Raw genomic sequence first — 21898 nt, 5'->3', positions numbered from 1 at the left:
ACAAGCTAGAAATTAAAATAAGGGACTTCTCATTTTGTGCTCCGTTTTTTTAAGGTTTTTCTACTCCTTCTCTCGTAATTTTTTAAAAAGTTTTAGAAAGACTACAAACCCTGCAGAACTTGTTGAGGCAGAGGCAAAAGAACAAGGAAACTTCTTCGTATCCCTTGCTAACGGTGGAAACGTCCCACAGTAGATATTGACAGAAGAGAAAGACTGCATGTAAAAAAAAAGAAGTTGGTGCTTATCTAAAAAGCAAGGCCCCTCCCCTTTTCAAGCGAGCTGAATGTGCTGTTTCCTTTCCAGTGGTAAATGGTCAAGAACCATGCTGGAAGCATCTGAACAAGCAGGGCTTTCTCCTGTTTGCTTCCCCAGTCTTTGCTGCAGCTTTGCTTCATTCATCTTTGGACGTGGATAGGAAAGCACAGTCAGTGCAAAAAAACAAAGGGGGAGCATTTCTGAATGCTTACAGGATGAATTTCCATAACAGTACAACAGCATCTGCTCCGCGTGAGTACTCAAACCCCCTCCTTGTGCAAAATGACAAACGTACAACTCTTAACGCTTTGTGTGTTTAAAAAAGGAGGGGGGGGAATCGCTGTCTTGCTCTCTTTCTCTCTCCAAAAACTTTCTAAAAACTTTATTCCTCTCTTGCCTGCATTTGCGAATGTTGGTGGGTGTGAAAAAAAAACCACGAAATTTGTGCACGTGTGCCTGGGACAAGGCAGGAATCTAACTACAACGCTCGTTTACAAAGATCAAGCTTTTTTTCCCCCCAACGGTGTAGCTGAAAGTGTAATTGAAAAGGGAGCGGAGAAGAGCGATTAAGGGGGTTGATTTCCTTTTTCACCAAAGCTAGAGAAAATGCAGTTGTTTAACTGCATTTTGCTTCTTTCTCTGTGCCCTCTTTGAGGTGTTACCACCTGGCTCAAATACAGACAGGGAACTGTCTCTCGGTAACATGAGAGCCAAGCCCCAAACTGTCGGTCTATATTTAGCCACAATGCATTTTTGTTTTCTAAACCTTCCTCAGAACTGGTGTACAGTCGCTGAATGACAGCAGATTGAAGGGGAAAGTGGGTGGGCGTGTTTCCTGTTTCCAGAATGTTATGTGCTTTGGTGAAAAGTTAAAGCAGGAACCGAGTTAGCCCTGGGAGACTCATGTGCGGGTGAAATACCAGTCCAACACTTGATCCTCAACCCGACCCTGAGAACTGAGAAGTTAGGCCGAGATCATATTGCAAGTTAGAGAAGGATGGGGACTTGTCGGGAACTACTTTCATAACGTTCAATACCGTTAGTATTTTTACCCATAATACCAGGCAATGTGGCTTATACAGAACTACCTTACACCAAAATTAGGCCCTGCCTCCCACTTTAAAACCAACAGAAAAAACAAAATACTAAGTCCATCGCAGTGCAGAGCGTCGGTATCTCTCGTTCCTGTCACGTGTTCAGGGCACAGACGGTGAAGGTCTATGAGAGCAGACATATTAACATAAACTAAATGTCGTTTATTAAGTTTAGACTTCATCCAAAATTATCAGATTGCCAAATGATGGCGTAGAGGCCCTATCCTGCTTCAGTGGAAATGCGTAAACTTGTTTTCAGATTGTTACGTGGAGTTTCAAGGGAAAGGATGTAAGATATTTTGCTGCCTTTCCTCCTCTGATAAATATTTGCAAGCGCACCACTTCGACTTATTAAAGTAAAGTGCAAATAATTGCCACTCTGCGATCCTATGGGTACACAAGCACCCTTGGATTAATTCCTAAATCTATTTGCATATAAGCAATGGCACCAACCTGTCCCATTTCTAGAACTCTTGGATGTAAAAAAAAGGGGGAGGAAAGGATACAGATACAAAAAAAAGAAACGGGAAATGGAGGATTTAAGAGGTGTCTGAGACAAGATGTACACTTTGTACACTTTGGTGTTGAAGCCATCCACTGCTCACTTAAGCTCCATCTTTCTAAATGAATGTAGCCCATGAGAGAAAGCAATTGGTTCACTTCTGCTGAAAACAGAGATTTTACTTGTTTGGGGGGAAAGAAGTTTACTTTGTTACATGGGACTTCCATGGTAGCAGAGCTACAGAATCACCAGTGCTTAGGAGAGACCAATGATCCAGTGACCTCTATTGGATTTCCTCTTATTTTGCAGTGTTTCATTATAGCTGATTGGAATCCAAAATAAATTGGATTGCACATTTATTGGAATCCAAAATAAATTGGATTGCACATTTTCAATAATTGTCAATGTAGCTATCAAAACATTGTATTATGTGCAAAATAAATTCCGTAGGAGTTTGGATTGATTGAGAAAAAAGGAAATACACAGGCTTCCTTTTAATGCAGGGGTGTTAAACTGGCAACATCACATGAAGTGTCACGACGTAGCGTGACTTTTTTTGCCATTGCCGGCAATGGGGTGGGCTTGTTTTGCTATGAGGCACCTGGCCCATGGGCCAGCAGTTTGACACCTCTGTTTTAATGTAAGAAGGCAGCAGCATCCCCCTTAACACCTGAATTTCAATGCTTGCAGCTCTGCTTGACAGGGTATATCAGCTGATATCACCCCTCAGGCATAGCTTTTCTCTACCCTTGAAGCAGATGTGTCAGCTCCAGGTTTGAAGAGATCCAAGCCAACCTGCCTTGCTTCCTCTCCACCAAGTTTTCCTAATTTATGCGGACTTCCTGAACTTTGAGTACAGAATAGGCCTAGCAGTAGACGCTTACAGAGGAGTGTTATGCAGCTACAGCAAGGGAACTGCCATTTGCCTTCCCCAATTCCTAAAGAACAAATTGCTCCAGAAGAGAATTGGAATTGCAGGTAGTTCTTGACTTAAGGCCAGTTACATAGTGCTTGCTGGATCCTGAAAAAGTTATTTAAGACTCCTGTTTTGATGATCCAACATCTGCTTCCTCCCCCACCCACCCCCACTGCCTGCCATCAAATTTTGGACGCTCAGCCATTGGCAGTGCCCTCTGGTCACATGACCACAATTTATGGCATTTTTGCTAAAAACTGGTATTTACTTGCAATATAGCAAATGTGCTATGTGCTATGGGCAAAAAAATGCTCCATAGCAAAAAATGGGTTCACTTATTGGTAGCCACATTTACTTTACAAGTGCTGTGCTCGCTTAACAACTGCCACCAAAAAGTTATAAAATTAAGTCTGGTCATGTTACCCACATTATAACCGTAATTGGGGGCTCAAAAGGTCAAAAAGGTTCTTTTTCAGGTTTTCTGATGGCTTGAACAATTCTTAAGAAGAAGGGGGAGGAACCTTGGAGTTATGATACTGCTTTGACCCCCCAAAACCTCATTTCACTAGGAGATATGGGCCCTTTCAAAATACTGGTTTCTCTTCTCCCCAGCTCTGATATAAGCTTCAGTATCTAAAGTGTCAAGATGCATCCCTTTAATCCTCCTACGTTGCCTTCTCCACCTGCTGTGGAACTTACATTCTTTTGCTGTCATACTAAATACAGAATATTGGGAGGGTCAGGCTCTTGGCTTCAATGCAAAAATGTGCCACTGATAGGAGAAAATATGTAAAGGGTCCCTCCCATAGATTATTAGGCAAATCTGTCTATCTATTCCAATATATAAAATAAAAAGCTTTTGCCAGGCCAGGCCATGTACTGATGCCATGATTTCTCTTTGTCTTTGGAATAATTACTCCAGCATCAATATGATTAGGTGCATCATAAAACTGTAAGCACACAAAAGCACAGGAGGTCATCTAATCCAACATTATCTAAAATCCAGTCCATTTGCACTAAGAAGGTAACATTCACCACAGCATACAGATAGTAGTCTTTGACTTACAACAGTTCATTTAGTGACGGTTCAAAATTACAACAGCACTGAAAAAAGTGACTTATGACCATTTTTCACACTTGTGACCATTGCAGCACCCTTGTGTTCACGTGATTTGCATTCAGATGCTTGACAACAAGTTCATGTTTATGACGGTTGCAGTGTCCTAGGGCAGGGCTTTTCAAACAGTGGTACGGATACCACCTGTGGTACATTGGCACCTGGCAGGTGGTACGCAACCATCCTAGAAAAGTGGTAGCGGGGGAGGGGAATGAGCTGAACTGGTGGCAGCACCGCACAAGCCTGAACAAGAGACGGCTGGAGCTGCAGGGCTGTCAGGGCTCAGCGGAAGTGCCAAGATCAGCGCCAGGCTCCAGCTGGAGCTCGGCACTGATCCTGGTGCTTCTGAGCCCAGAAGAAGCGCCGATCAGCTGGAATGTTACAGCATCCCCAGGATCTTGTGATTTACATTCTGACTGATTCATATTTATGATGGTCACAGTGTCCCAGGATCATGTGAAGTGACCAAAACCTGCTGCAACCACCCAGCAGATGGGGAATAAAAACCAAACAACCCCCCCTCACTCCACCCCCGCTGCCAATCCTCAACAGAAATGCTCACAACAATGAAAACCTCGGACAGGAGGAAGAGCTCCGCCGGGCAGGGAGGCAGGTGTCTTGCTCAGCTGTGGCTTGGGGGACACTTTTTCAGTGCCACTGTAACTTCGAACAGTCACTAAGCAAACTGTTGTAAGTCGAGGACTACCTATACTTCATCACTGTTTTTCCTTTTTTTTTGGTCATCAAGTTTTTAACACCTTGCTAGGCGTCTGGTGGTACTCGGATGTTGCCATATCCTAAAAGTGGTACAGTGGGTAAAAAAGTTGAAAATCCCTGGCCTAGGGTCATGTGATTGTCTTTTGCTACCTTCTGACAAATGAAGTCAGTGAGGAAGCCAGATTCACTTAACAGCCGTGGTACTAATTTAACAAGTACAGTGATTCATTTGACAAATGTAGCAAGAAAAGTCATAAAAGGGACAAAACTCACTTAACAAATATCTCACTTAGCAACATAAACTCTGAGCTCAATTGTCATAAGTCGAGGACTACCTGTAGTCCTTATAATCAAAGAGGGTCACATACATTCATTTGGTTTACTGTCAGAAATTTCACCATAACTGAAGGACTGTATCTAACACAAAATTGATGCTCTGCTATTGTGGAAAGCATATTGGAAAAACATTTCTCTGCTTGTGTCCATTTTTTAATGTCTATGAGAGATTTTGTGTCTCATCTTGCATTAAGGGAAAAAATAAAGACCGAATAAAAATGATGACCTGGAGGCAATCAAGTTACATTTTTATGTTTTTCATAAGTTGGCTGTCCCCAAAAGAAAGTCCTTTAAGACATTTTGTTCCAGTGGGTTTTAATATGTGTTTAGCTATTGATTAGTTCTTTTTTAAAGCACAAATATACAAAATTACTGCTGATAAAATTATGTTCTTTGGAAGGACCTCTTGCCTCACAGTTTGGTCCTAGTAGTGTGATAGCTCCCACCTCGCAACAGGATGCAAACAAAAGTTTAAATCAGCAAGTGTTCTGTTGTGAATTGCTTTTTAAAAAAAAAACATTTTGAAGCCAAAGACAATACAGACATATTTGAGAAATATATGAGAGATCATTAAGAATTGCCTTGCTGGATGGGATTATAGGTCTATGTCAGCTATGCTGACTCAGGAATTCTGGGAGTTGAAGTCCATGAGTCATAAAAGAGCCGAGGTTGCTTACCTCTGGCCTATCCAAAAGCCCGTAGAGAGTTGCACACATAGGAAACCATACTTCTTGCTGCCCTTCATCTGGTAAAAATGAGGGATGTTATGAACACCGTTTAGTGATGATACTGTGTTGGAGGCAATCATTATGAGAAGTTTTTTGAATGATATCCTGCTGTCTCCCCCTAACTTCCCATTATTTAAAAACAAAGGGAGAAAAATAATAATTGCAGCCTGTCTCATGATAAACAGGAGAAGTCTAGATTCCATTTGCTTCCTTTCATAAAAGGAAGGAAAGGAAGAAATATCTTCTCCCTCCCTGATTATTTTTCCTCCTTGAAAAATGAACAATTAGCTTGATCTTGTGGAAACAACATCTGCCTTCTTGCCTGCCACCATTTCTCCAATGGAGAAAACAAGCTGTTTCATTGGATGTTTTTATAGGAAGGAAGGAAGGAAGGAAGGAAGGAAGGAAGGAAGGAAGGAAGGAAGGAAGGAAGGAAGGAAGGAAAGAGAAAGAAAGAAAGAGAGAGAAAGAAAGAAAGAAAGAAAGAAAGAAAGAAAGAAAGAAAGAAAGAAGAGAAAGAAAGCTGATGCAGTGCTGTTGTTTGGAAACTTTCTGGCTGTGGGGACCAAATCCTGCAGCTTGTTATCTTGCCTCTGCAGTGCTATATTCTCATTCTCAAAAGAGCAGAGAAATACAAACCATTGTTGATAACAGTGGAATATGAATGTGGGTGTTTTATAACAAACAAAACATGCAGTGTTATTAAACTCAGATGTTTCATTGTGATTAGGCAGTGCCATATATATAGAAATATCATGAATTTTTCATTTTAACTATATGTGATTAAATTAAAAGATAGAATGTTCTCAGCTAGACTTTCAATTAGGCCAGTTATTGAATGCGTAGCATTCATATGTATAAAAGGTTACCTTAAAACAGCAAATAATTTCAAGTCATTTTGTCATACAACCCAGATAAAATGTTGGATAGTACTGTGATCCAGGATCCACAACTATTCATTTTTTGAATAAATATTAACAGATAGAAGAATCTGTCTTCTAAAGGCTTTCTAAACAAGCTTACTGTATAGAGGTAGTCCTTGTTTAGCAACCACAGTTGGGTCTGGCAATTGGATTATTAAGCGAGGCGGTTGCTACGGTAAGTGAAATCATGACTTATGATCTTACTTCAGTTTTTCTTTGGTTTACAGACCTGAGGTGGTTGTACATGGGAAGATTGGTCATAAAGTTACTTTTTCATCATGGCCTGTGACTATGTATGGTTACTAAATGAGTCCCAAATGAAGACTACTTCTATAGTTAACTTGAGTGAAATGTCCTAGTTCTCACCTCTGCAAATCAAATAAAGATCAACGCAAATGCATTTATGATTTGCCAATGGGAGTTTTAACAAGCTAGTGAGGCTGTTTCAAATCTGTGATATGTACCAAGCTGCCTTTTAAGCTTTTGACTTTTCAAACATACAATGGGAAAGAAAATTGGTTGTTGGTGCACAGCACTTGTAGCTTCATTGAGAGAGATTTCCATAGAAACCTATTTCCCTAAGTCAAAGTGTCTCTTTTCTGAAGATATTATAGAGCCAAAGAAGAGAGAGTACATAACACATTTTCACTTGCATAATTGGAATGCAATTATTCTGATTAACATAGAACAAATATGAATGGTTGGACACCAATTGGCTATGATTTGATGAATGGGACTTTTCCCCAAAGAAGAACAGAAACACGTCATCTAATTTAGATGACCATCAGTATAATTTTTAAAATTCAGGCAAATGTACAGTATTATCTGGTGAAGGAATAACAAAAGCTTTCTTGTAGATTAGGACTCTGTGAGGGTGGTAAGAGCAACAGAAGCAGCGTTGGAGAATGATTTATTTCCACCCCCAACTCAGATCATCTCTAGTGCCAACCACCTGGCATATAAAACCAGCAGGAAACAATATGAGAAATCCATATTAATAAGCTATCCCAAGACATTGCCATAATTACTGTCATTAAATCCATTTCTGAAACAATGACTGCTTGTTTGCTGAATGAAGGTACATGGACATCCAGATAAGCCAATTGACTTTGCAAAATCTCTAAAGTAGGGCAGCCTCTCATATAATTTGTTCTGCAACATATGTTTCGCCACAGGGATCTCTCCAAATTAAAATGACAAATTCTGCTGAAAACTTTTATAAAAAAAATGCCATTACTGCTGAAAAGTGGCTTTCTACCATAAACATCATTTTCCATTTCTTTTTCATGTTAAGCTTACTTAGAGAGAGACTCATTCCTTGTCCTCCATCCCTTGAGCCCTAAAAATGTTTTAAGTATCTTTTATTTTTTATGTATTATTTAACTTTGTTTTTAGTTACGTTTTAATTAATTTTTATTTATATTATTTTAAACTGACCACCTTTAGGGGCCCCTTTGGATAAAAAGATAGGAAATATGCTTAGTGTGTCATAGTAACTTGATATGGGAAACCTTTTTGTTATTGCTAATGTTTATTTAATATTTCTACGCATGAAATTGAAAGTACATACACTTTTAATAGATGCTTATACTCTAGATATTTTCTTGAAACAGAAATAGATGAAATTATATTACACACTAAAGTTCTACTGGGATATCACAACATGAGTGAGTACTATTGGTTTTTGCTAGAGTACACACTTCCTTTGGAAAGAGGGCTGGGTTAATGATGCAAAGTAGTTGGGAGCATGTCTTATTGAGCAGTATAAAGAAATAATAAAAATGCAAGGGAGGGAAATTCTCTTTTTTTTCTTTTTCCCCTATTTGGGGGAACTGGGGATTTTAGTTTTTATTGTTTAATTTGCATTGGCTTAGTTTCAACTCCAGCATTCATCCACAATGGGAGAAAACTGAAATTTGGCGATTCAGTCTTTCCAAAGTTACATTCATTCAAAGGGCTGTAAGTTGCCCATCCTGGTTGAAGACGTACAATATATATTGATATCATAAATGACATTCAGTTCACTGCTCTTGTATGGGATAGTACACATTGAAAATCCAAGACCCTTATTTTCTTTCTAACTGACTTATTCTCTCCTGGCTTCAAATGTAGATAGTTCTTCCAACTTGTGTATATGACTGTCCAAGTCACTGAGGAAACCATAGAATATTAAGAGGCTGCTCTTAATTTTTAGCTGAGAATAATTAATTGCCTATTTCTAGTTATACAGTTTATGCCAGAATGAGTGTGTGTGTGTGTGTGTTTGTGTTTGTGTGTAGATCTTTGGTCATTCGGGTTTTTTCCCATGTAGAATTGGAGGTATCAGGGCAACGTTTCGACAAAATCTCATCCGTCATCCTCAGGCTGGTGACTTCAGCTTCATTCTTCTGGGAGAAGAACGTTCTTCTGAAGCCACCAGCCTGTGGATGATGGATGAGATTTCATCGAAACGTTGCCCTGATACCTCCAATTCTACGTGGGGAAAAACCCGAATGACCAAAGATCTACATACAAACACCCGCGAAAACCTCAGAAAACACACACACACACACACACACACACACTCCTTCTTAAATCATGCTATCTCCAGTTTATGAAAGTACTTATAATATATGCTTCAGAAGGCAAAGCTTTATTATACTAATATACACCAATTTTGGTCTACATGAATTGTTGAACTATAGTTATGAGAAATGACAACATTGGCTAGGAATAAAAGGTCCTTGAAATGGCCAAGCAGGATTTGAACTGTTAGTACTTTAATGGAAGATTGTTAGGAAATTCCAGAGCTTTGCTTTACATTGGAATATTTTAAAAAAAATCTGGAGAAAGTATCTTCTCATAGTTCCGCAAAAATGTAAATGGTTATGTCCATGCTGTCTCCAGACTTAAGGGACATTTTTTAAATATTTTATTATTATTCCTACAAAATCTGAGGAATCAAGACTGGTTCAGCTCTTGAAACTGTTTTAAAGTCTGCAGCCACTCTTCTGGCTCCCCAGTCTCAACGGCTCACCTTTAACAAAGTTGGCTTGAAGGTTCTCCAACAGATAATGTTCTCCTAACTTCCAAATAATGCCAAAGGGTTTTTCCCTGCAATTCACTTACATTTTCAAAGATTTTCCAGAGATATACCTTCATCCTTGAGAGTCTGGGATTCTGTAAGATTTTGAAATAGGAATATGCAATTTTTATAGGTTTACTTTTGGTCTTTGAATGATGTGCTGCAGGCTGGTTTCAGGAGACCAAATCCCTCAATTTTCAGCAACTTTGAAATTGCCCCTTCTTCTTTCAACTGAAGTTGGGGAGAAAGAAGTACCTCCAAGAAGAGACCATCAGAAGTATAAACAGTGTATTTTAATTTTGTAACATAATTGAAAGTGATTTTCGAACTCTAAAATGGAACAGTGAAAAGCATGGAATTACACCAAGCTTTATTCAAGCTTTTAATATGTTATAGAAAAGCAAGCAAATAATATTTTTATGAAGGAATAAATGAGCAGATATAATACATAGATCATAATCATAATTAAAAGTGCTGCTGGATCCATGAAAGTTCATTGGGAATTATACTGCATAGAAGAATCACAAAAAGCAATCTACTCAGACACAATTAGCAACAAAAGAAATTAAATGACCATAAAATCAGACAACCATCTTCCATCCTCAGTAGATGCTAAAGCTGTCAAAAGCTTGGCTAAAAAGAAAACAATTTCCTGAAGGCCAGGAGCAAAGGGGTAAAGTTGTATGAAAAATAGGAATATTGGCTATGCTTGCTGTCTTGAGTTATTCATAAAAAGGTGGAATGAACATATAAAAAACCATACCTTTGTGGGCAAAGTCAACCTGAGAAGGTCTGACTTCTAGTTTGTATCCCCTCTGCTTCTTGGAGAGGTGGGATCTGTCTATTTCATTTGTCTCTGCCTATGACAGGATAGGTAGAATCCTTATGAACATGGTGATCACTGTGGTTATTCTTTTACCTCATAAGCGTGTTGCATTGGGCCCAAAAGCCTAATGACAACAGTTGTAGGATCCATAAAATAGGCATTATTCTGCAGTACAGGTAGTCTTCCAAATTCAGCCTCGAATTCATTTAGCAATATTACAAAAGGACATACAACTGGTCCTTGTATTATGACCATCACAGCATCCCCATAATCGCATGATCAAAATTTGAACCTAGCATATATTTATAATGGTTGTAGCACTCCAAGGTCTTGTGACTGCCATTTGTGACCTTCCCACCCAGCTCCCAATAAAGTCGGTGGGAGAAGCTGGATTCACCTAATGACCACATGATTCACTTAACTGCAGTGATTTGGTTAACAACCATGGCAAAAAGGGTTGTAAATTAGGATACAATTAACAATCGCCTTGTTTAGCAGAAATTCTTGTCCAAATTGTGGTCATAAGTCAAGGACTACCTGTAACTGGGACCTATCCACTGACAGTCTGAACTCTGAAGCATCCAAGGCATCTTCAAAGGTCCTCTCACATAGCATTCATAGTCATATTCATTTCACTTGTACACTGCTAAAAGCTAACAATTCCCAGTGGCTGATGATAATAAAATAAAAGCCAGGGTTAAACCGTGGATATTGAAGTCAAACTTGGTTTAAAATGTATATTTTTGAAAGCCAGTGAAGAGATCTGGTTCATCAACTTAGCACTCTTATAATTAAAATTACATATAATTAATGGAGCTGTGCTTCAGAAACCATTTGGGAAAGATGGTTTCCTCAAGGCACCCAGAAGTGTGAGTCTAACATCTTGTCTGCATTCTTTTCCCAGAATTGCACAGCTGGCCTATGCTGTTCCCAAATGATCCCAAGAGCAGACACTACCACTTTAAAAAGTTGCAGCCAGATGCTACATTCATGTCCTACATGCTTTGAAGCCCTTTTCAAACCCAAATCCAAAGCACTGCACATCACTTATAGCTAAAGTGATTACCTTTTAGTAAATATTTAACTTGATTTCTTGGAATTCTCATTTTTAAAAATGTATCGCTTAGCAACAACATTTAGAAGTTTCTGGGTGTGCATTTGAGGCTTTTAAGGGACACAAAAGGTCCCTGGAGTTGTGTCATTTTCTTTTTAAAGATAATTCGTGGTTAAGCCATCCATAGTAAGACAGGGTCATTACTGTTCTACAGCATTGGGATCTGTCTGGAGGGAAAAATAGAGTAGAACGCATTAAACATTCAAACTTTAGCTTGAGATTTGTGGAGCTTTCTCTCCATATCTCCGGTCTTATTCCACTAAATCTCACAGTTTCACTTTGAACATTGTATGCACTTTTTAAAACTGCTTCCTTTTCTTCCAAGGTGTTCTAGAAGTACAGTAAACAATAAGAAAATTAAGGAAAGTATTGCCACTGGGAAGGAAGGCATAAATCTTTCCTTTTCAACTTAATTCAACCCTGAAGTGAGGGTTTCCTTGTTTGTTAGTTTGGGTTTTTCTCAATCTGTGCAAAAGTTACTTGCTTTCTCCAAACATATTTGCTGTAGATATTTATGATCTCTGACTCCTACTTTTGCAGGTGCTAGATATGACATTTTTCCCCTTACAGGTCCTCAACATACAACTACAGTTGAGCCCAAAATTTCTGTTGCTAAGTGAGTTAGATAAGTTTTGTCCCATTTTATGATCTTTCCTGCCACAGCTGTTAAGTGAATCTGGCTTCCCCATTGACTTTGTTTGTCAGAAAGTTGTAAAAGATGATCACATGATCCCAGGACACTGCAACCGTCATAAATATGAGCCAGTTGCCAAGCTTCAGAATTTTGATCAAGCGATCATGGGGAGGCTGCAAAGGATGTAAGTGTGAAAAATGGTCATAAGTCACTTTTTTCAGTGGGTTGTAACTTCAAATAGTCACTAAATGAACTGCTGTAAGTCGAGGACTACCTACATTTCCATTGTAGGACACTAAACTAACATAATAAAATAAAATCTCTTGTCCTCACAAAATCATCAGAATTTATCATTCTTTAATTTTTTTCAAATTGTCTTGGTGGAGTCACTTCCTGAATTGTAAGTGATGACAGGCACCTCAACTGGAGCTTTTCTCTGCATTCTCTTGAGTAGGAACTAGACCAGGGGTCTGCAACCTTGACAACTTTAAGACTTGTGGACTTCAGCTCCCAGAATTCCCCAGCTGGCTGAGGAATTCTGGGAGCTGAAGTCCACAAGTCTTAAAGTTGTCAAGGTTGCAGACTCCTGAACTAGACAATGAATAACACTTCTACACTGCAGCCAGCATAACTACTTGCAGTAGAAACCAGCTTGTAGTAGAAACTGTCCTGAGGTATAGCAGCTGAGTGGAGTACAAATTAAAACAAAGCCATCTGTCCTGAAAAACAGCCTACTTCCTATTCTGCTTTGAGGCCAGTAATTGTAGAGATTCCTGAGTGTCAAAAATCAGATAGCAGAGAGAGATAGGAATTACATAATTTCCTCTAATACCACATGAGTCTTCAATTTCCACATCATCCAGTGGTGGTTCTTTTTTCCTGCTTGTGGGGGGGATGAATGTTCAGCTGAGTCCCACAACACATAAATATGTGCAGTCACTTATGCTTTACTATCCTGGATGATTGCTTTTCATTTTTCTTGGCTGGGAAACAACAACTACCGTATATACTTGAGTATAAGCCGAATTTTTCAGCCCACTTTTTGGGCTGAAAAATTCCACTTCGGCTTATACTCCAGTCAACAAAAAAAACTTACCGAGGACTTGTGCGCGGCCGAGGCTTTGGTGCTTCCGGGATCGCCCGCACCTCTCCCAAGCCACCGCCGTCCGAGACCTGCCGAAGTTTGGGGAGGTTTGGGGAGGTGCGCGCGCACCTCCCCAAACTCCGCGCCTTGCCTGCCTGCTTCTTTCCGCAGCGGAAAGAAGCAGGCAGGCAGGGCGCGGAGGAACGGAGACTTGCCGACGTTTGGGGAGGTTTGGGCGCCTCCCCAAACCTCGGCAGGTCTCCGTTCCTCCTGCCGACCTTTGGGGAGGTTTGGGCGCCTCCCCAAACCTCCCCAAACGTCGGCAGGTCTCCGTTCCTCCTGCCGACCTTTGGGGAGGTTTGGGCGCCTCCCCAAACCTCGGCAGGTCTCCGTTCCTCCTGCCGACCTTTGGGGAGGTTTGGGCGCCTCCCCAAACCTCGGCAGGTCTCCGTTCCTCCTGCCGACCTTTGGGGAGGTTTGGGCGCCTCCCCAAACCTCGGCAGGTCTCCGTTCCTCCTGCCGACCTTTGGGGAGGTTTGGGCGCCTCCCCAAACCTCCCCAGGTCTCCGTTCCTCCTGCCGACCTTTGGGGAGGTTTGGGCGCCTCCCCAAACCTCGGCAGGTCTCCGTTCCTCCTGCCGACCTTTGGGGAGGTTTGGGCGCCTCCCCAAACCTCGGCAGGTCTCCGTTCCTGTTTGGGGAGGTTTGGGCGCCTCCCCAAACCTCGGCAGGTCTCCGTTCCTCCGCGCAGACCTGCCGACCTTTGGGGAGGTTTGGGCGCCTCCCCAAACGTCCCCAAACCTCGGCAGGTCTCCGTTCCTGTTTGGGGAGGTTTGGGCGCCTCCCCAAACCTCCCCAAACCTCGGCAGGTCTCCGTTCCTCCGCGCAGACCTGCCGACCTTTGGGGAGGTTTGGGTGCCTCCCCAAACCTCGGCAGGTCTCCGTTCCTCCGCGCAGACCTGCCGACCTTTGGGGAGGTTTGGGCGCCTCCCCAAACGTCCCCAAACCTCGGCAGGTCTCCGTTCCTGTTTGGGGAGGTTTGGGCGCCTCCCCAAACCTCCCCAAACCTCGGCAGGTCTCCGTTCCTCCGCGCAGACCTGCCGACCTTTGGGGAGGTTTGGGCGCCTCCCCAAACGTCCCCAAACCTCGGCAGGTCTCCGTTCCTGTTTGGGGAGGTTTGGGCGCCTCCCCAAACGTCCCCAAACCTCGGCAGGTCTCCGTTCCTCCGCGCAGACCTGCCGACCTTTGGGGAGGTTTGGGCGCCTCCCCAAACCTCCCCAAACCTCGGCAGGTCTCCGTTCCTGTTTGGGGAGGTTTGGGCGCCTCCCCAAACCTCGGCAGGTCTCCGTTCCTCCGCGCAGACCTGCCGACCTTTGGGGAGGTTTGGGCGCCTCCCCAAACGTCCCCAAACCTCGGCAGGTCTCCGTTCCTGTTTGGGGAGGTTTGGGCGCCTCCCCAAACCTCCCCAAACCTCGGCAGGTCTCCGTTCTTCCTGCCGACCTTTGGGGAGGTTTGGGCGCCTCCCCAAACCTCCCCAAACGTCGGCAGGTCTGCGCGGAGGAACGGAGACCTGCCGAGGTTTGGGGAGGTTTGGGGAGGCGCCCAAACCTCCCCAAACAGGAACGGAGACCTGCCGAGGTTTGGGGAGGTTTGGGGAGGCGCCCAAACCTCCCCAAAGGTCGGCAGGTCTGCGCGGAGGAACGGAGACCTGCCGAGGTTTGGGGAGGTTTGGGGAGGCGCCCAAACCTCCCCAAACAGGAACGGAGACCTGCCGAGGTTTGGGGACGTTTGGGGAGGCGCCCAAACCTCCCCAAAGGTCGGCAGGTCTGCGCGGAGGAACGGAGACCTGCCGAGGTTTGGGGAGGTTTGGGGAGGCGCCCAAACCTCCCCAAACAGGAACGGAGACCTGCCGAGGTTTGGGGACGTTTGGGGAGGCGCCCAAACCTCCCCAAAGGTCGGCAGGTCTGCGCGGAGGAACGGAGACCTGCCGAGGTTTGGGGAGGTTTGGGGAGGCGCCCAAACCTCCCCAAACAGGAACGGAGACCTGCCGAGGTTTGGGGACGTTTGGGGAGGCGCCCAAACCTCCCCAAAGGTCGGCAGGTCTGCGCGGAGGAACGGAGACCTGCCGAGGTTTGGGGAGGTTTGGGGAGGCGCCCAAACCTCCCCAAACAGGAACGGAGACCTGCCGAGGTTTGGGGACGTTTGGGGAGGCGCCCAAACCTCCCCAAAGGTCGGCAGGTCTGCGCGGAGGAACGGAGACCTGCCGAGGTTTGGGGAGGTTTGGGGAGGCGCCCAAACCTCCCCAAACAGGAACGGAGACCTGCCGAGGTTTGGGGAGGTTTGGGGAGGCGCCCAAACCTCCCCAAAGGTCGGCAGGTCTGCGCGGAGGAACGGAGACCTGCCGAGGTTTGGGGAGGTTTGGGGAGGCGCCCAAACCTCCCCAAACAGGAACGGAGACCTGCCGAGGTTTGGGGACGTTTGGGGAGGCGCCCAAACCTCCCCAAAGGTCGGCAGGTCTGCGCGGAGGAACGGAGACCTGCCGAGGTTTGGGGAGGTTTGGGGAGGCGCCCAAACCTCCCCAAACAGGAACGGAGACCTGCCGAGGTTTGGGGACGTTTGGGGAGGCGCCCAAACCTCCCCAAAGGTCGGCAGGTCTGCGCGGAGGAACGGAGACCTGCCGAGGTTTGGGGAGGTTTGGGGAGGCGCCCAAACCTCCCCAAACAGGAACGGAGACCTGCCGAGGTTTGGGGAGGTTTGGGGAGGCGCCCAAACCTCCCCAAACGTCGGCAGGTCTGCGCGGAGGAACGGAGACCTGCCGAGGTTTGGGGAGGTTTGGGGAGGCGCCCAAACCTCCCCAAACAGGAACGGAGACCTGCCGAGGTTTGGGGACGTTTGGGGAGGCGCCCAAACCTCCCCAAAGGTCGGCAGGTCTGCGCGGAGGAACGGAGACCTGCCGAGGTTTGGGGAGGCGCCCAAACCTCCCCAAAGGTCGGCAGGAGGAACGGAGACTTGCCGAGGTTTGGGGAGGTTTGGGGAGGCGCCCAAACCTCCCCAAAGGTCGGCAGGAGGAACGGAGACCTGCCGAGGTTTGGGGAGGTTTGGGGAGGCGCCCAAACCTCCCCAAAGGTCGGCAGGAGGAACGGAGACCTGCCGAGGTTTGGGGAGGTTTGGGGAGGCGCCCAAACCTCCCCAAAGGTCGGCAGGAGGAACGGAGACCTGCCGACGAGCCGCGGCCACACAGGGTATTCCTGTGTATTCAGGCTTGCAGAACGGCGGATCGGCTTATACTCGAGTCAATAACTTTTTCCAGTTTTGGGGGGTGAAATTGGGGGTCTCGGCTTATACTCGAGTCGGCTTATACTCAAGTATATACGGTAAATAGGTGTACAATCCTTTCAAAAGCCACCCACGTTCTAAAACCTCAGGTCTTTCAGCTAATGCAGAAATGTTGTAGTTCTTTGGGAATTCTTGAAGGCCTTTAGGCAGAAGTCTGTCTTTGTGAAGAAGGTGACAAGAATAAAGATCTATTTTTGGAACAGGTATATTCTGGATGACAGCACATCCCTGATTTTCAGAAGAAAATTACTTCTGTGGAAACACTCTTCTCCATAGCCACTTAGTGTGGCCAAAAAAACAAACAAAACAAAAGTAAAAATGTCTCTATTATTTCTCTTGAGGCTTTACTTTAGTAAAGCTTCTTTGCTTTGGTAACCTCAACTTTAAAATGTTGTGAAGATATTGAGGAAACATAATGCTGCCTGCTAATAACAGAACAACAAATAGAGTGTCTAAAAATTGTTCCATGATTAATGCAAATTAATTCTGTCATGTTGTGGCAACTCGGATCCAGATTTATTCCTGCCCAATTGATTGTGCCTCTGTCTCTCAGTCAAGGATTAAAGAAAAACTAATGGCAATTTCCAGTGGACACAAGTCACAAGGACCATCAGAGAATCAGAATCAAAAGCTTTTCAGTCACTGATTAAAATAATACTTAGAGGAAAATCATGTGTTCCATTCATGGCTAAGGAAGGTCATGGCTAAGGCACTTTTTTTGATTCCTCATTTTCCAGGGTAATTTTGAACCGTTTTTCTTAGTTTGGGTGTGAGGGGTCTTTAGGGGTAGGGATGGGAATAGTTTGCATCTCAGAGTACTCCTGCTTCTATTCTGTCCCTTAAATTTGTTGCTGATAAAATGTAACATCTTTGAATTTCTTCTTTTGGGGTACCAGTTCAGCTGGTTTTGCCTTCTAGCCTGAATGACCAGTCACAAGCATAAGAGAAGAGTATGGGATGAGTTAAAAGAGAATGCCCTGATAATTCTTCATAAGCTTCCTACTATGCCTGTGACATGTCTTTGGATTAATTATGAACACAGTTATACTGGTTTTCTGGAAGATCAGTAAACCCATCTACAAAAATAGCTCAGCTAACAGGTTGGTAGGACTGAACGATGTAGGTTGAAAAAAGGAGGAGGCTAACATAGTGCATTAAGAGAGCTCTCTCCCACTTCATCCATGGTTCCTCTTGTTTCAGTGGCCTTCAGCTGAGCTACATGTAGGTCAGGCCATGAATCTGTCTCAACTAAACTAAAGCGTTAACATGAAATAGGGTGCAAGATCTTCATACTGGTGACCTGGTCATTCAGATAAGATTGTTGAAGGTGCCATCCCCACACTTGTCTATATCTACCTCACATTAGTTTAAAAAAAGTGGTAAGTTTTCCGTATTACCTACTAGATAATAGGAGATATAGGTAGTCCTCGACTTACAGCAGTTCATTTATTGACCATTTGAAGTTAAAATTGCATTGAAAAAAGTGACATGATTGTTTTTCATGCTTATGACTATTGCGGCATCTCCATGGTCATGTGATTAAAACTTGCGTGCTTGGCAACTGATTCATATTTATGACGATTGGAGTGTCCCAGAATCACGTGATCACCTTTTGTGACCTTCTGGCAAACAAAGTCAGTGGGGAAGCCAGATTCACTTAACCGCAACGTTATTAACAGCTGCACTGTTTCACTTAACAACGGTGTTAAGGAAAGGTCATAAAATGGGGCAAAATTCAATTATCAACTGTCTCACTTAGCAACATAAAGTTCGGGCTCAATGATGGTTGTTAGTCTAGGATTACCTCTACTAAATAGTAGGAGAAGCAAAGCCAAGAAAATCCACCAATCACCTCCGTTAAAATATTCCTCATTAAAGTTGTAAGGAGCCTTCTTCTTGTTACTGAGGCAGATTAAAGTTTGGCATCCAGGGCAGTGAAAATTACACAAGCTTACTTTTCTGCTGGCTGAAAGATCTGTGGAATGTGCATTAACATGACCTGCAGGAACAACCCTAAGTTGATTTTAATTGCAGCTTCACTGTGCTCTCCAGGTTTCTTTTGTTTTTATGGATACCTAAATATTCTCAAATACTTTCAGTCAGAAGTCAGTGTTGCCAAGGTTGATTAGGAATAATCTCTCAGATAATCTAGTTGGCCTGACTAATTTTACTTTTCCCTGTAAAAAAGCAGAAAGGGCAACAATTGCTAATTTTGTTGCTGACGTTGGAGAATAGCTATTTCCATTTCAAAATTAAGTATTGATGATGCTTGGTTCTCAACTAAATTGTCTGTTTCTAGGTCTGGAGAATTCTGTTAATTGATGGCAAAGGGGTATTGTAAACCTTAGTGGAATTTGTATTGTGATATTTTTCCAATGAGCTTTATTGCACTGAATTGTTTTACTGTATGTTTTGTATGTGTTTATTTGTGGTTCTTGTGTGTAGTGTGCACTATGGACAGCACTTAATAAAGAAATTCTATTCTATTCTATTCTATTCTTCTATTTCTTCTATTCTGGGGAAAAAAATCAGGAATTCCTCTTCAGCAATGTGGATTATCCTCAGGATTTCCTGCATTAGTTCATCATGAGAAGCTATTGTATTTCTCATAATGCCAAAGGGACTCCTTCTCAGATATGATTTACACATCTCCTCCTAATGTCCTTTTTGAAGACTCACCAATCTTTATCCTTCCTTAAGTTCTCTGTCTTTCCAATTTGAATTCCTCCACAGGTAGTGCTTGCTTAGTAACCACCATTAGAAGTTAAGATGACACTAAAAAAGGATATTTAAGACAGATCCGCAAAGTTGCAGCTGTCACAACCTCCACATGTCACATGACCACAGTTTGGGTGCTTTACAGTGGTTGCAGGTCCCATACTCATGACTGCCATTTATGGTCCTTCACAGAGAGCTTCTGACAAGGAAAGTGAATGGGGAAGCTGACAGGAAGTTGCATGTCATGGTCATATGATGTTGCACTTAATGACTGCAGCTGGAACTGATATTGTAAGTCAGTGTGGTCATGTTACGTTTTACTTTATGGCTGCATTGCTTAGCAATGGTCACTGGTCCCCATTGAGGTTGTGAGGACTACTTGTACTTCTATTCATGTAGCTGGATATACAGCAAGAGATGATAATAGAAGAATGGAAACCTTTACTGAAAACCTATTGGAAACATGGCTAGGACAAAATAGCAGTAGAATCAGGTATACAAGATATTAAAGCTACACAATTGTTCAAAGGGCTGCTCTTTTTCACTGAGTTCCTCTTCAAAGCATGTTGCAAAGCAATGTCCTGCTTTTGAAAATTGGATGTGAAAGCTAGTTCAGGCTAGGTCAAGAGTAAACAGACTGAAACCAGACTAGAACATTACTAAAACAATGGATAGATAGAAAATCTGTCCCACCCACAGAAGAAAGTCACCTCATGGGCAGGAGAAAAACATGCAGGGATTTGAACCTTGATTTCAATATAAATGGGGCTTGCACTTGATTCATAACAGTCACTGGAATTCTCTTTTAGTATTTCATTATTTTTTTCCTCACAACAAAGTCTACTTATCAAAGTTTTGCCTCCACCAAGTTTTAGTTCTGATGCTAACTAAAATAAGCCTGGCATTGCAATTCGGTGACTACCCCATTTAAAAATGAGACTGTAAGAATAACTACTGTGATGAATCCACTCTTCCTGAATCATGGATGCTGATTAAGGCAATTCCCAAAATGGGTCACATCAGTACCATGAGGTGAAGTGTCATGTCCAGTTGGATTCAGTTGGATTAGTTGCAGAGTGAAGCATCTCCACAAGATAAAATAATTGAAAAACATAGAGAGTAGAAACTATATTTTAAGTTGCATAGATCAGAGTGCTGTTGATTCAGCTTAAAGATTGGAAAGCTAGGAACTTGGGCAGTAGACACATAGATTCCTATCTTTTATTAAATAAAAGTTGGTCTTCAGCTTTGGAGGCCTTCTTCAAGCTGCCCTTGGCCATTTTAAGATAAGAAAAATAGCTTCTAAGAGACAGATGAGAGTTATAACTAGTTTTACAAGTATTCATGCCAGAACTATCTGTAAAATGGTAGGCATGACCTATCTGTAAAGCTCTTTTAAAGTTTATGTAGTGCATATGGTACACATTAAAAAGAGGTAGATATTTGATTACCCAATCATATTCCCCATTGGAAACCAAAGACCATAACTATAGATAGCCATGATTCAGGCTTAAATCCATTAAAGCCATATTCATGCTTCATTACAATTAAGGAAAATAATATCTCTAAATATGTAATTTTGTGTATACACCTTTCTCTTTTTGTGCTTTTTTATTTTTGGGAAAACTAAACTGCAAAACATTAGAAAAATAAATAGTCCAAATGATAACCATGTTCCAATGTGCGTATAAGTCCATGAAATCAAATTAGATTAGTAAGTTGTAAAACAGGGCCCAAAGAAATGACTATTTTTAGCATGAGACACAACTTTCTTATTACTTAGGCCTTTCACTGATTGGTAATTGGCTTTAAACATCATTTTATTGTTCAGCTAGATTGTAAAAACATGTCATGGTCCTTCATTTTATGCAAAGTTAATTGACTTGAATTCTCATAGCATATTGAGCCATAAAATAGCCACTATATTTAAACCTAGTATGTTGTGTGAACTTACCTTCTGTGATTATTTATCATTTGGTGTATTCTGTGTACCTAGAAAATGGGTTAATTGAGTAAAGCATAGTTAAATTACTAATGAAGAAACTTGTCAGGCAAACACATTTCATGAAATCCTAGCACTGTACTGCTTTAATATTAGATGTGTACAGGTGAAGCTCGGAAAATTAGAATATCGTGCAAAAGTTCATTTATTTCAGTAACGCAACTTAAAAGGGGAAACTAATATATGAGATAGACTCATTACATGCAAAGCAAGATAGTTCAAGCCGTGATTTGTCATAATTGTGATGATTATGGCTTTCAGCTCATGAAAACCACAAATCCACAATCTCAGAAAATTAGTATGTTACATGCAATCAATAAAACAAGGAGTGTACATAGAACAATATCGGACCTCTGAAAAGTATAAGCATGCATATGTACTCAGTACTTGATTTGGGCCCCTTTTGCAGCAATTACTGCCTCAATGCGGCATGGCATGGAAGCTATCAGCCTGTGGCACTGCTGAGGTGTTATGGAAGACCAGGATGCTTCAATAGCGGCCTCTCATCTTTCTCTTGGCAATGCCCCATAGAT

General features: G+C 42.6%; 1 protein-coding gene across 1 annotated transcript in view; it reads left to right on the top strand.

Annotated features, from left to right (window-relative positions):
- The first annotated feature begins 293 nt into the window (after positions 1-293).
- GYPC (glycophorin C (Gerbich blood group)) overlaps positions 294-21898 on the top strand; it is a 68614-nt gene continuing 47009 nt past the window's right edge. The window contains exon 1 of the mRNA XM_081335476.1: positions 294-507. Coding sequence (XP_081191602.1) covers positions 471-507 — 37 coding nt within the window. The 5' untranslated portion in view covers positions 294-470. The remainder of the gene's footprint in view (positions 508-21898) is intronic.

This window comes from Vipera berus (assembly GCF_964194415.1).
Source record: "Vipera berus genome assembly, chromosome: 1".
Lineage (NCBI taxonomy): Eukaryota > Metazoa > Chordata > Lepidosauria > Squamata > Viperidae > Vipera > Vipera berus.
The sequence above is the reverse complement of the archived record's forward strand: the minus strand, read 5'-3'. Positions and strand labels throughout refer to the sequence as shown.